Genomic DNA, 12,500 nt, shown 5'->3' on the forward strand with positions numbered 1-12,500 from the left:
TGCGACACGTTCAATAATTCACACGTGGTGGATTGAAATTCCACTTTAAACCGCTCTCATAAGTTTTCATGGCTGGCCGACTTCCTGCTGTGGGGGGGTCAGGGACCCCAGAGGCTGCTCATAAACACACACACACACACACACACACACACACACACTCACACACACACACACACACACACACATGCGCGACGGGAATTATTCGCGTGAGTAGATTTCGCCAGTTCGAATATTTCTAGGAGGTTCGTCGGAGAAAGTGAACGGGGACAATATTCGCGCCAATGCCGCAAATTAAGCACAAATGTTCCAGCGACCAAACTTTTAAATCCGGTGTGAAAAAGTAAAGAGTCAAAATTCTCTGGTTTCATCTTCTTCCATGTGAACATGTTCTTGTTTCTTTGCTCCTCTGTGACAGTGAAGTGAAGATCTTTGGTGTTTGGACGAAACAAAACATCATCTTGGAGTTTTGGGAAACATGAAATTTTATGGGCAAAACAACTGATGGAAAAATACAGAAATAACAATAACGTTGGTAAGGTTTCATTTTGAAAGGCTAAATTCCTTTTTGTCTTATCATTTTTATTCTAGGAGACTATTAGAAAATATTCCCAACAACTCAACCGGCCGGTTTGCCACGAGCAAACTGCTGCTGACGCTTGAATATAGAAGCTTCTACGACATGTCTCATGAACACAAGCAGGGCGAAAGACGACATGACATTCAAAGCGGAGCAATAAGCTTCATGCTCGTCCACCGTTGGTCTGAGCGAGAGCAGGAATTTGCGAAGTGACCGAAAAAACAGTGAAGACAAACTGAAGACGAGAGATGTTCAGGTTCATCTGAGGTTTACAGGACCAGTAGCAGATCAACACAGTTTGACGTGTTACCACGAAGTAAAATACTGAACGACCCATAATAACACGTCCCATAATAGAAGCTGCAGCAAAAGACTACAGGTGCAGTAATTTCTGCTTGTTGCACACGAAATACACCCGTCAGATTCACATCAGGCCTCGACCACAAACAGCTGCTGGGCCTGTGTGTGTGTGTGTGTGTGTGTGTGTGTGTGTGTGTGTGTGCGTGTGTGTGTGTGCGTGCGTGTGTGTGCGTACATGCATGAAGGAAATACTAACAGACACTTTTCTGACGTACCTTGCAAGATTCTCCCTCGAGCTCTCGCTAAACCTTTACAGAAACACGCACACACACACAAACATCGAGCATACAATCTTTCATCACACACACACACACACACACACACACACACGATATCTTTTTTCTCCGAGGACACGGTGCTAGTCGACATCATGCGAGTGAACGGGACTGTCGCGTCTTTGCATTGACAGCGTGTGAATCAGGACGCTCTTCTTTTACGGCTGCACATTCGATGTAACTCGGCGAGGTTCATTTATTTATGTGATATGAACGATGCGCATGAGTTGACGGACAAGATGCTGCAAATGAGCCGGAGTCAGCTGAATGTGCCCTGGCCAGATCTTAAAAAGGCTACCTGGAATAAAGATAATAACAAAACAAAAACAACAACAAACTAAATTTAAAAAATCATCATAATAATATTTAAATAAAAAGCTAACATGCAACTGACAACATGTTCAGTCTAGAGAGAGTCCAGGTCGTGCTGTTGTACGCTCTGTTCATCTTTGTGCTATGCTAAGCTAAATGCATATTGGAATGACTTCGCGACTGAATATCACATTTTTTGTATATTTTCTAAAAAAGAAATAATTTCAAAAAGTTTTTTTTCTCTCATCCTCACACATCCTCCTCCTCTCGGCTTCTACTGAGTCTATTAACACAGACACACACTCACAGTGGAAACACTGACAAATACATCAGCATCAGGTTATTTCACACATTCGCCTCAAGGTCACAGGAAACAGAGAGAGAGACGGAGCGGAGGGTGTCCACGACGACAACACACACACACACACACACACACACACACACACACACACACACACACACACACACACACAGACACGCGCACACACACACACACACACACACACACACACACACACACACACACACACACACACACACGCACACACACAGACACACACAGACACGCTCACACACACACACACACACACACACACACACACACACACACACACACACACACACACACACACACACACACACACACACACACACACACACACACACACAGACACGCGCACACACACACACACACACACACACACACACACACACACGCACACACACAGACACAGACACACACAGACACGCTCACACACACACACACACACACACACACACACGCACACACACACACACACACACACACACGCACACACACACACACAGACACGCTCACACACACACACACACACACACACGCACACAGTTTCATGTGCAGACGAACATTGCGCTCTGACAGACATTCAGGGTAATATCACATAATGACACAAACACATTCAAATCCCTGTTCCTCTCTTCCACAAACACACGGTCGCTCGCACAGCGTCGCCACAGGGCTCCGCTGCAGCCGCGATGACCTCACGTCGTCATCTGCGAGGCCTCTCGTAGGTGGACCGACACACACACACACACACACACACACACACACTTCACCCCGCTCTTTTTTGGATCCACGAAGCTTTGAGGGCATTCTATATTCCCGAGGAACATGAAGATCCTCTGGAACGAGCACTAAAGAACACGCATGTGCACACACACTGTGATTTCTCCGTGTGCGACAGCGGCGTGCGCTCGTGGGCGGATCTGCGTTGCGACTGGAGCTTCTGTTATTTTTGCTTTTCTCATCCACGTGTACACTGAGCGTGTGCGTCTGGCGTGAAACAGGACGCAAATTGTCGACGATGCAGTTGGTTGCTCATAGTTTCAGAAAATACTACGCACCAGTTGGTGGAAAGCGACGACGAGGTGGAACTGGAACTTCCAGTGAGTATGTACCACATTTTCCCTCCACTGCAGGAAGCGAACGTGGCCGACGGCGTCGTCGTCGTCTCCAAAAGTCTCCGTTTTGCTGCAACGCAGCGCCGGAGTTTTCAAACTAAAACACGCCATTTTCTGGCGCCATTTGGTGGTGAAGTTGCAAACCGCAACCAACTGAGCGACCGACAGGGGACACTTTATGGCGGCGCACCGCCGATTCCATTTCCTGTTTCCGTCAGCGTCTGAAAATTCAACGTGAACGCGACGTATTCTGGACGTTTAGTTCAACAACCGTATTCAACAGGACGTAGAAACATGGAGACTCACACGAGGTCGGTCCACCTCATGGAACTATATTTAACTCTTATATGAACACAGAGTTATGGACAATATGTTCAATTTCTGTGAACAAGTTCTTCTAAATATTACACACTGTGGCTTTAACCTGGTGAGCGTTGTCGGGGAGCGGGTCTGAGCCAACATCTGCCCAGTTGACCTCTGAGTCGACCTCCGTAAACCTCTGGATGTTGAAGTCGACGCAACGACGTCTTGTTTCTTTATGATATTTTCATTCTCAGTCTGTTTTGCTGCGGTTATTGTTTTCCATCAGTCGATAACCAGCAGAACGTTACAATCGAGAAGCCAGGGACAGTTTTACTATTTCTTTATGTATTTCTTTATTTATTTCTTCTATTTTTCTTTGATGGATTAAAGCTGCGCAGGTTTGAAAGAAGCCATCATGTGCCAGAAATAGCTTTTCTGCCAAAATAAATCAATGATTCTTATTTATCCTTTTCCCTCCACAGTCTCCACTGTCCTCTTCGGAAACGTCTGTGTGAAGAGCATGGACGAGTTCTTCACACGATTCAGGACCTGCGCCACAAATTGCATTTTAGCTTTTGTTGCCGAAGAGCTCTGTTCTCTCGTGAAGCTTCAGCGGCAGATGATTTTAAAAAAGCGTAGATATATAAAACTAAACAAACCTTTTTCTGGTTTTGTTTTGTAGCAATAAAAACACAGCGGCGGCGCGTCCTCCTCTTCCCTCCGACAAGATGAGAGAGTGTTTCATCACACGACTTTCAATATGATCCAGAAGATTAAGAATAAAAGAATCTTCATATTGTGAAAAGAGAAAACATGTTTTCACGATGCTGCAGCCACTGAATGTTCAACACAATATTACATACTAACATCGTGATTAGAGATGATCCGATACCTGGACGTTTGTATCTGCAGATGCCGAGTACAGATCTAATACCAGTGTATTTATAACATCTTCTAGCAGCTACTGACCCTGTATGAAGTGATGATCACTGTCATCGTTCTTCGACCTGACTCAGGTTAAAACCCTCTGACAAACAGATTCATTCAGAGAATTAATGTCACAACTTATTTTATCATCTATTTTGACAGTTTCATAACTGAAAAAGATCACAAATACATAAATCATATAGCAACAAACAACAATCACTGTAACAGCTGTTAAAGCTTTTCAAAATAAAAGAGCTTCAAAGCTTTAAAACAGCAACAAAACAAAGAATAATTGATTTCCGGGAAAAGAATATTACAGTTATGTCTGGTATCGGATCGGAACATAAGATTAGCGTACTCGCCGATGTCTGATCCGTCGTGTTCAGAAGATCGATTTCCAATACTGGTATTGGAACATCTCTATTTCTGCCTCTCAGGTGGAACTTATTGGTGAAGGGGATTTTTCGAAGACATTTTCGCGAATAAAGTCGTAACGTTGAGGGTAAAGTTCAAATATTATTAATTAATACTGGTAATTTTCAGGAAAAAGAAAATGCCGGTGTTATTATGGTGAAACGTGGAATCGGATCGGAGTCGTTCCTGTTACCGGCATCTGAATCAGAACATCTGTCTATTATAATATTTTGCTGTCGGAGCTAATACGCGTTACACACTTGAACCAGCTGACGCTACAGGAGCGTCCTGTATGTATTTAATAAGCAGCTGCCAGGTACAGAACCAGTGTCTGTATTCAAAGTGGGAAGAAAAAACACAAAGCCTCGATTCTTCTCAGCTTCCGGATACATGAAGAGAAAAACACGAAATGCCTCTGAGGGGAGATAAAACATGAACAAAGCACCGAGCTCAGCCTTTTCATTTGTGTTGAATAAGGCGTTTAAGCCGACACACCATTATAATTAAGCGGCTATTGAACACGCCACCGCGTGGGCGTCCCGATGCAGGGGAAGTTGTTTCTGTGGCGCTGACGATGGTCAGGCAGAGACGCCGCGGGCACCTGCTCCCTCGCGACAACACGACTGTCACCACACGTGGCGTTTAAAATAATCATCACGTTAAACATCGGCTCTGCCAAAGTTTCACATAACTTCAGTAACTTTTCTGCTCATTTTGCATTAAACTCGCATCAAAACACGATCTAGAAAAAACAGCTTCAGTGGATGTGCTGCTGTTTCTTCACAGATTACAGACGACAGCGGAGTGATGACATCATTGACTCTTTACTCAAATAATAAATCGATAAACGAGTTGTGATCGTCTGGGGATGTTCTGTACGTTTTCTCTTTGACGACACATCCTGTTAAAAGACAATAAAGTTAACAGCAAATGTTTTCTATGTCCAATCGACGTGTACCATCCGCAGCTCGCTCGCCAAGGATAATACTATCAATTAAATATTTCAAAAAATGAACAGTCTATGAGAAAAGTCTCGTCGAGCGTACAGACGTGTTGATCACTCACGACGCACAAATAAATAAAAGTACAGCAAATGAAAGATTGTGGAGTGTGTGTGTGTGTGTGTGAGTGTGTGTGTGCGCACATGATACATATCCCCACATGCAGGCTCTGAGTTATTGAATGCCAAAGCGTCTGATTGTGGTCATTACGATGCTGAAGGTGTAATTAGCTATTGTCCGTGACAACACTTGCACAAAGTGTGACTGTGTTATCACACACACACACACACACACACACACACACACTGAGTTATCTCTCACCCACACATATAGAGCAGCGATGGAAGGAACAAGCAGTAATTAGGGCGGTTGGTTTTCTGTGTTGTGGTTAATTGCAGCTTGTACGGATCCTGGAGGGAGGGGGCGTCGGAGCTGAAGAGGAGAGTCATGATCTCATGGCTGCTGTTTTTTTTAAATGTATGCTCTTTAACTCTTCTAGCATCAGCGCGACATTGAGCGAGAGGCGGGGTTCAACCGTGGTCAGGTCGCCGGACTGACACAGGGTCGACACATCGAGACGGAATCGACCGACGGGCCCCCGGACGGAAACCTTCTCTCTGGGAGCATGTGCTTACCGCTGCACCGCCATACCGGTAAAAAGGAATCTACGCTGACTTGTACAAAAGGGGAAATGAAATGAACTGACTCTTGGTTGCACCACGCAGGCAATGTTCTGTGTTATCAAGAACGGCTGATCAAGTGAGTCCACAGGAACAACAATCTTTTGGGGGGAGAAGCTTCTTAAATTCTGTGATCGGCTTTAGGAGCTTGCAACAACACCACAGTTGGAAACAACCTAACGAGGCCACAAACTTTCTGATTGTGTCCATCCATTTTCTTCCACTTAACCTGGATCGGGTCACGGAGGCAGCCGACAGGCCCAGTTTCCAGCTCCTCCTGTGGGATCCTGAGGTGTTCCCAGGGCCAGATGGGATACGTAGTCCCTCCAGCCAGTTCTGGGTCTAAACCTCTAGGTCTACCCCCAGTTGGACGAGCCCGGTAAACCTCCAAAGGAAGGCGCCCTGGTTGGCGTAGACAAGATGCCGGAAAGACCTCAACTGACGCCTTTTCGACGCAAAGGAGCAGCGGCTCCACTCCGAGCTGCCTGCGGACGTCTGTTAGGTTTTCTGTATGGTAAAGTAAGAGTTGGAAGATTAAAAATATGTTCCAGTTTGGTTCAATGTGGGGTCCACCAGGCCCTGTTAGCCTGGGGCCTTCAAAGACCGTAGTATCTCTACTGCTTGACCTCCTCTCTATGAAAACTCTGTCGCCCTCATAAGGTCGTCTCACCTTCTGCTTTCCCTCTTCTACAGAGGTCTGTCAACTGTGACGGGATGTGAACTCCTGCCCTATAAACCAAACACCATCCGTCCCTCTCTACTGTACATACAGTACACGACCTCTGCTCCTGCACTGAACCTCGACACTTGATGTTAACGGCTGTAATTCCGATGGATACTGGGCTTAAAGAACTGTGGGTTGTGGGTACAACGATACCCAACTCTACTCACATACATCTTGTCGTCCACGTTCCGGAGGAGGAAGAGACGTAATATGTTAAGACACATAAATCGAATCACCAAAAACTTCCATATTTGGAGGCAAACCTCCCTAAAAGCACGAGGAACAAGAGCAAAGCTGGTCTTCAGAAAAAAAGAAAGATCTCAGAGATGAAGAGGAGCAGACACGAGGGGAATCGACTCGGCAAGTGTACGACAGGAAGGGGAGAGAGAGAGGAAAACAAACGAAACATCTGAACTGCTTTTGAAGATACAGTTTAGTTTCTCTCAGCTCACAACGCTGCGGATCTGACGCGACGCTCGATACCTCGAGATCCAGCTGAGGGGCCGAGGATTTGGGAGGCAAGAGAGGGGAGAAGAAGATGACAGGCAAGTGGTGAGAAAGACAGAAGGACTTTATTAATAAGTCACATGGTTTTATCCGTACACTCGTCCACACGATGTACCGGAGCCCTGCTTGTACAGTAAGCTGCTTAAGGTAAGAGTGTTATCTAAACGCCCGACAAAAATGTAAATGACAGAGGGAGAAGAATGAAATCGGATGAAGAATTTACATTTCTGTCATTAAAAACGTTCTATAGAGAACATTATGAAATATCTGACCTACAACTGAAGCATTCGATCAGCGTGAGCATGTCGTGGTCACCAGACGCCGTCCGGGACGATGGCGTTTTTTTGCAACACGCTGAGTGAAATACACTTTGCCTCGCCGCAAAAAACACTCACCGCCTCACACAACGCGTCCATATGAAATTCCCAGCGTGGGTCAGAGACAAAAAATATTAAGTGGATCAAGTGGCAGGAAGCCGAGGCGGCGAGACGAAGCCCTCATCATGCAGTCATACATTTGATCTGCATTTGTGTGCTCGTCTCTTCAACAGTCTTCCAAATAAAAAGAGGTAATCAATCCCTCCAAACAATGCGAGGTGAAGAGGTGATGAACAATCTTTTGCACATCCAGTTAAATAAAAAATATGTGGAAAGGAAATTTGAGCAGAAATGTAAGACATGCAAATTATCTGTATCTCCAAAAAACCAAACTGAACAGAAACAGCTTGGTGGGCTCAGCGCCGATATCAGCTGGGTTAGCGAAGCCTCGGGGGCCATTTTAGAGGAGAGCAGTTCCCACCGTGCTCATTGGTGCATGAAATAGGGACGGAGCTCCACGTTGTTAATGGTCCTGATGCGTCTCGTTAACTCGACTGCACAGTTTATTAGAAGGGGACAGATTAGAAAGTAGCTCTGCACTATAGTGTCACGATTGCTATAGTTTTTAAGGCTTTACCAAAAAATGCCCCTAAAATTCAGCTTATTTTCTTTTACGTTTTCGATGTAAGGGTTAGAAACAATAGATCAAGTTTCAATTGGATTAGATTCGCAGTAAAATAACTTCCTGTAAGTGTCTGTGACGTCACGTTAGCGCGAGACACTTTTCGCCGTTCTCCGTTTTGGTTTCACCACGGCCTGTTTCCGTTTAAATCTTCATTCCACTTGATTTACTTTCTCCTAATGCTGCGTTCACACTCAACGCGACGCACGTTTTCGCTGCACTTTCACAAGGTTAGCCGCAGGAACTTTTTTATGCTAACTCGCGAGTAATGTGCGTCATCCGCCGCGATTAGAGGCACATTTTCCGCGTCACTCACGGACGACGGTCTTTCTCTTTGGCTTTGTCCGTAATCTCATAGAGCAAAAATGTTGTCTTTGCATTATGTGTGAAACTGGACGATCCGCATGCGTTAGCAGCAAGCTAACATGACACGGGCTAAATCATACGAAAGTCCAAGGGACATTCGGGTTTTTTACATTTCAACTCTGATAAATAATCAATACTATATTCGCCAACATATTTTTTAGCTCCAATCGCTTCAATTCACTGAGGACGACCTCGCTACTGCCCTCTAGAGGAATCGCAGGCGACTTCGGTACAATAGCAATAATAGGAGGTGGACGGACTCTGGCTTTTCTACGAAGGTGAGTGGATACAGTCAACAATTGAAATACATGATAAAATGGCTAATTCTGCTGTTAGCATGAGAGCTAACATGACAGTGTTAGAATGAGAGCTAACGTGACAGTGTTAGCACGCGAGCTAACGTGACAGTGTTAGCACGCGAGCTAACGTGACAGTGTTAGCACGAGAGCTAACGTGACAGTGTTAGCACGAGAGCTAACGTGACAGTGTTAGCACGCGAGCTAACGTGACAGTGTTAGCACGCGAGCTAACGTGACAGTGTTAGCACGCGAGCTAACGTGACAGTGTTAGCACGCGAGCTCTGTTCTCTTGTCCTGTAGCAACACGTCCCTGTGGCAGGAGCAGGAAGCGCAGGTCTTACACACTGGAGGCGTTTCACGTATGGAAGTTCAACAGGGATCGAGTTAATAAAGTCGCACAGCAGATGAACAGAACGTTTCTTTCGCAGCTGAACTCTTGACGTGAAGGCGATTCGTCCTTGGAAAAGAAAAATCGTTTAAATGGTTTTAACATCTTTGCTATATGTGAGAAAATGTCTCCCATTTTCCACAACCTGATTGGAAAATGATCAAGAAACTCATTTTTGTGATGAATTAAAATCTACAGAAGAAATTTACTCTTTTTAAATGAAATTTAGATTTCAGCTAATGAGAAACAGTCCGAGTTTTGTTTCTCTGAGCTGTGATTGGTCGGCTTTGAGCTGCGCGCCCTCGATTTCTCCTACATGTTTCTGATTTATTGAAGAACGGTATGATATGATTACTTCACAAGTCATGGGTGAAACCTAATCAAAGAAAGACAACATCTATGTCAGAGAAACCGCCATCGCACTTCACCACACACTTCATACAGAGAAGCATCAATTACAAATATTTTCCCCCAAAAAATTTCTAAAATCTAACTACATGAAGATGAATAAAGAAAAAAAGCATCACCTACAAAACTTATCAGACACAAATCAAAGGAGGTTGATGCCACACAGAACCTCACTGCTGCGTCCAGGTGAGGGAGGATTTCTGGGAAGTGTAGTTGTCAACGCCACATCAACGAGACGAACACAAACAAACCAAGTCGGACTCAAAATGAAGGAAAGATTTCACCTCACAGGGGTTTTTTTTGGGGTTGTTGCCTCACTCACCAACGCCGTTCGCCCCGACGTCTCTCCTCAGACCACAGAACATGACGGCAGACATGACAGAGTTCCTTCTGAGAGTCACATCCACACACGAGAAAGACGGAGAGACAGAACGCAGACTGAGAGAGGAGGAGAGAGGGGGAGGAACGACGGAGGACGGAGAGAGAGAAAGAGATGTGGACCGACGGGCGCTCTGGGAAAAACAGCGGCGATGATACGAGATGACTGGTGCTTACGTTACGACTGCTCAACCCCAGAGAGAGAGAGGGAGGGAGGGAGGGATGGAGAGAGAGAGAGAGATGAGAGAGAGACGGGAGAGAGAGGGAGATGGAGAGAGAGAGAGAGATGAGAGAGAGACGGGAGAGAGAGGGAGATGGAGAGAGAGAGAGAGATGAGAGAGAGACGGGAGAGAGAGGGAGATGGGAGAGAGAGAGGGAGGGAGGGAGGGAGGGATGGAGAGAGAGAGAGATGAGAGAGAGACGGGAGAGAGAGGGAGATGAGAGAGAGACAGGAGAGAGAGAGGGAGGGAGGGATGGAGAGAGAGAGAGATGAGAGAGAGACGGGAGAGAGAGGGAGATGGGAGAGAGAGAGGGAGGGAGGGATGGAGAGAGGAGAGAGATGAGAGAGAGACGGGAGAGAGAGAGAGATGAGAGAGAGACGGGAGAGAGAGGGAGAGAAGAGAGAGATGAGAGAGAGACGGGAGAGAGAGAGAGAGAGAGAGACGGAGGGAGGGATGGAGAGAGAGAGAGAGATGGAGAGAGAGAGAGATAAGAGAGAGATGAGAGAGACACGGGAGAGAGAGGGAGGGAGGGATGGAGAGAGAGAGAGAGAGAGAGAGCGTATGTTTTTTAATATTTTGTCCAATTTGATTCATCTATTTGAAACACAGTTTGTGTTAATGTGACGTCTCTTTATTGCCACATTAGAATTAAAACGTGTCGGCACAGTGGACAAGTGGTACGGCGTTGGTCTCGTAAACCAACCATCATGGGTTCGATCCCCGTCCGTGCCTGGATCGTGTTTCCGTGAAACAATCTGTTTTAAAAAAAATAAATTTTAAATTGATAAACTGATTAGTTCAAAATAAGCAAATCCTATATGGAGATTAAATCCATTTATGATGTACAATATTGTTATATATAAGTTTTTTGAAAGTGATTCTTCCATATTTCATATAACAGTTAAACAGTTTTGCGTCAGTGTGACCCAGAGGTCAGTGGATTCATCATTTACACTACGAACTGAATTTGTGCAAAATGCCCTCGTTCTGTTATTCACACCGTTCCTGTAGATTTGGTGTTTTGAAACATTCTTTGTGGTGATGTCATCTGTGGATTTGATAACGTGTTTCTAATGTCGCATCTGTGGATCCCGTCATAATTACTGACGAATCAGATTCGACCGTGAGTCCTGATAAACTTCTACTACCTACAGGGTCGACCTGCTTCCTGGTACGTTCTACGTTATTAAACTTATATTCCAAACTTGTACAAGCTGCCGACCACTTTAATTAATACTTAATTAGTTAGTACTTCATACTTAATTAAAGTAAAGGCAACGTCATGTTCGAGGTTAAGTTTGTTTAAAGAAAGAATGAGAGAAGAAGAAAGGATTGAAGGTTTTAGAGCGGGAGAGTAAGACGGAGGTGTGAAAGGAGAGAGCGGTGATCGGGTAGAGAGAGGATTGAGAGGTTCCAGACGTCTCACTCCTCTTCACATTTACAAACCCATCTTGTTGACACTTTAATCTGCTGCAGCTCTCGACAAACTGTTCACTACACTAACAAGAAAAAATGAAACGGACCCGGAGTGAAATCCTGACAGTTTACGTCCTGGTCTGACAGTTTTCACTTTATTGAGTTTGTATAACTGATCTCCGCTCGACACCGGTCAGAGATCATCCACAGTGTTCTAGACGTTGATGTTTCCCACCACAGGCCGATGATGCGTTCACACCCAGCGACACACAAATTATTCGCAGGAGCAGTTTACATACGAAGTCGATGCAAAGACGCTAGTAGACGTCTAGAGCTAAATATCCGCCAGCGAGCGCTGAGATCCTCCTCCGTCACTGTGGTCCGACGTCCTGACGTCGTATCACAAAACGAGGATGAAACTCTTGACTCTGTTTGTGGGCGGCACAAGCTTCTTGACACTTGAGCTGCTATTTGTATCATGACCGGGCGAAGGAGAAGAAGAAGA

The 12,500-nt window shown here is 45.3% G+C and overlaps 1 protein-coding gene across 12 annotated transcripts in view; it reads right to left on the reverse strand.

Moving 5' to 3' along the window:
• grip2b (glutamate receptor interacting protein 2b) overlaps positions 1-12,500 on the reverse strand; it is a 160,817-nt gene that overhangs the window by 32,658 nt on the left and 115,659 nt on the right. The window contains exon 1 of one of the 12 annotated variants that reach the window (XM_035632356.2): positions 10,303-10,534. The exons of the other annotated variants lie outside the window; for them this stretch is intronic. Coding sequence (XP_035488249.2) covers positions 10,303-10,357 — 55 coding nt within the window. The 5' untranslated portion in view covers positions 10,358-10,534. Of the gene's footprint in view, positions 1-10,302; positions 10,535-12,500 lie in introns of those variants that run through there. 12 annotated transcript variants of the gene reach the window in all.

This window comes from Scophthalmus maximus, chromosome 6 (assembly GCF_022379125.1).
Source record: "Scophthalmus maximus strain ysfricsl-2021 chromosome 6, ASM2237912v1, whole genome shotgun sequence".
In the NCBI taxonomy this organism is placed as follows: Eukaryota; Metazoa; Chordata; class Actinopteri; order Pleuronectiformes; family Scophthalmidae; genus Scophthalmus; species Scophthalmus maximus.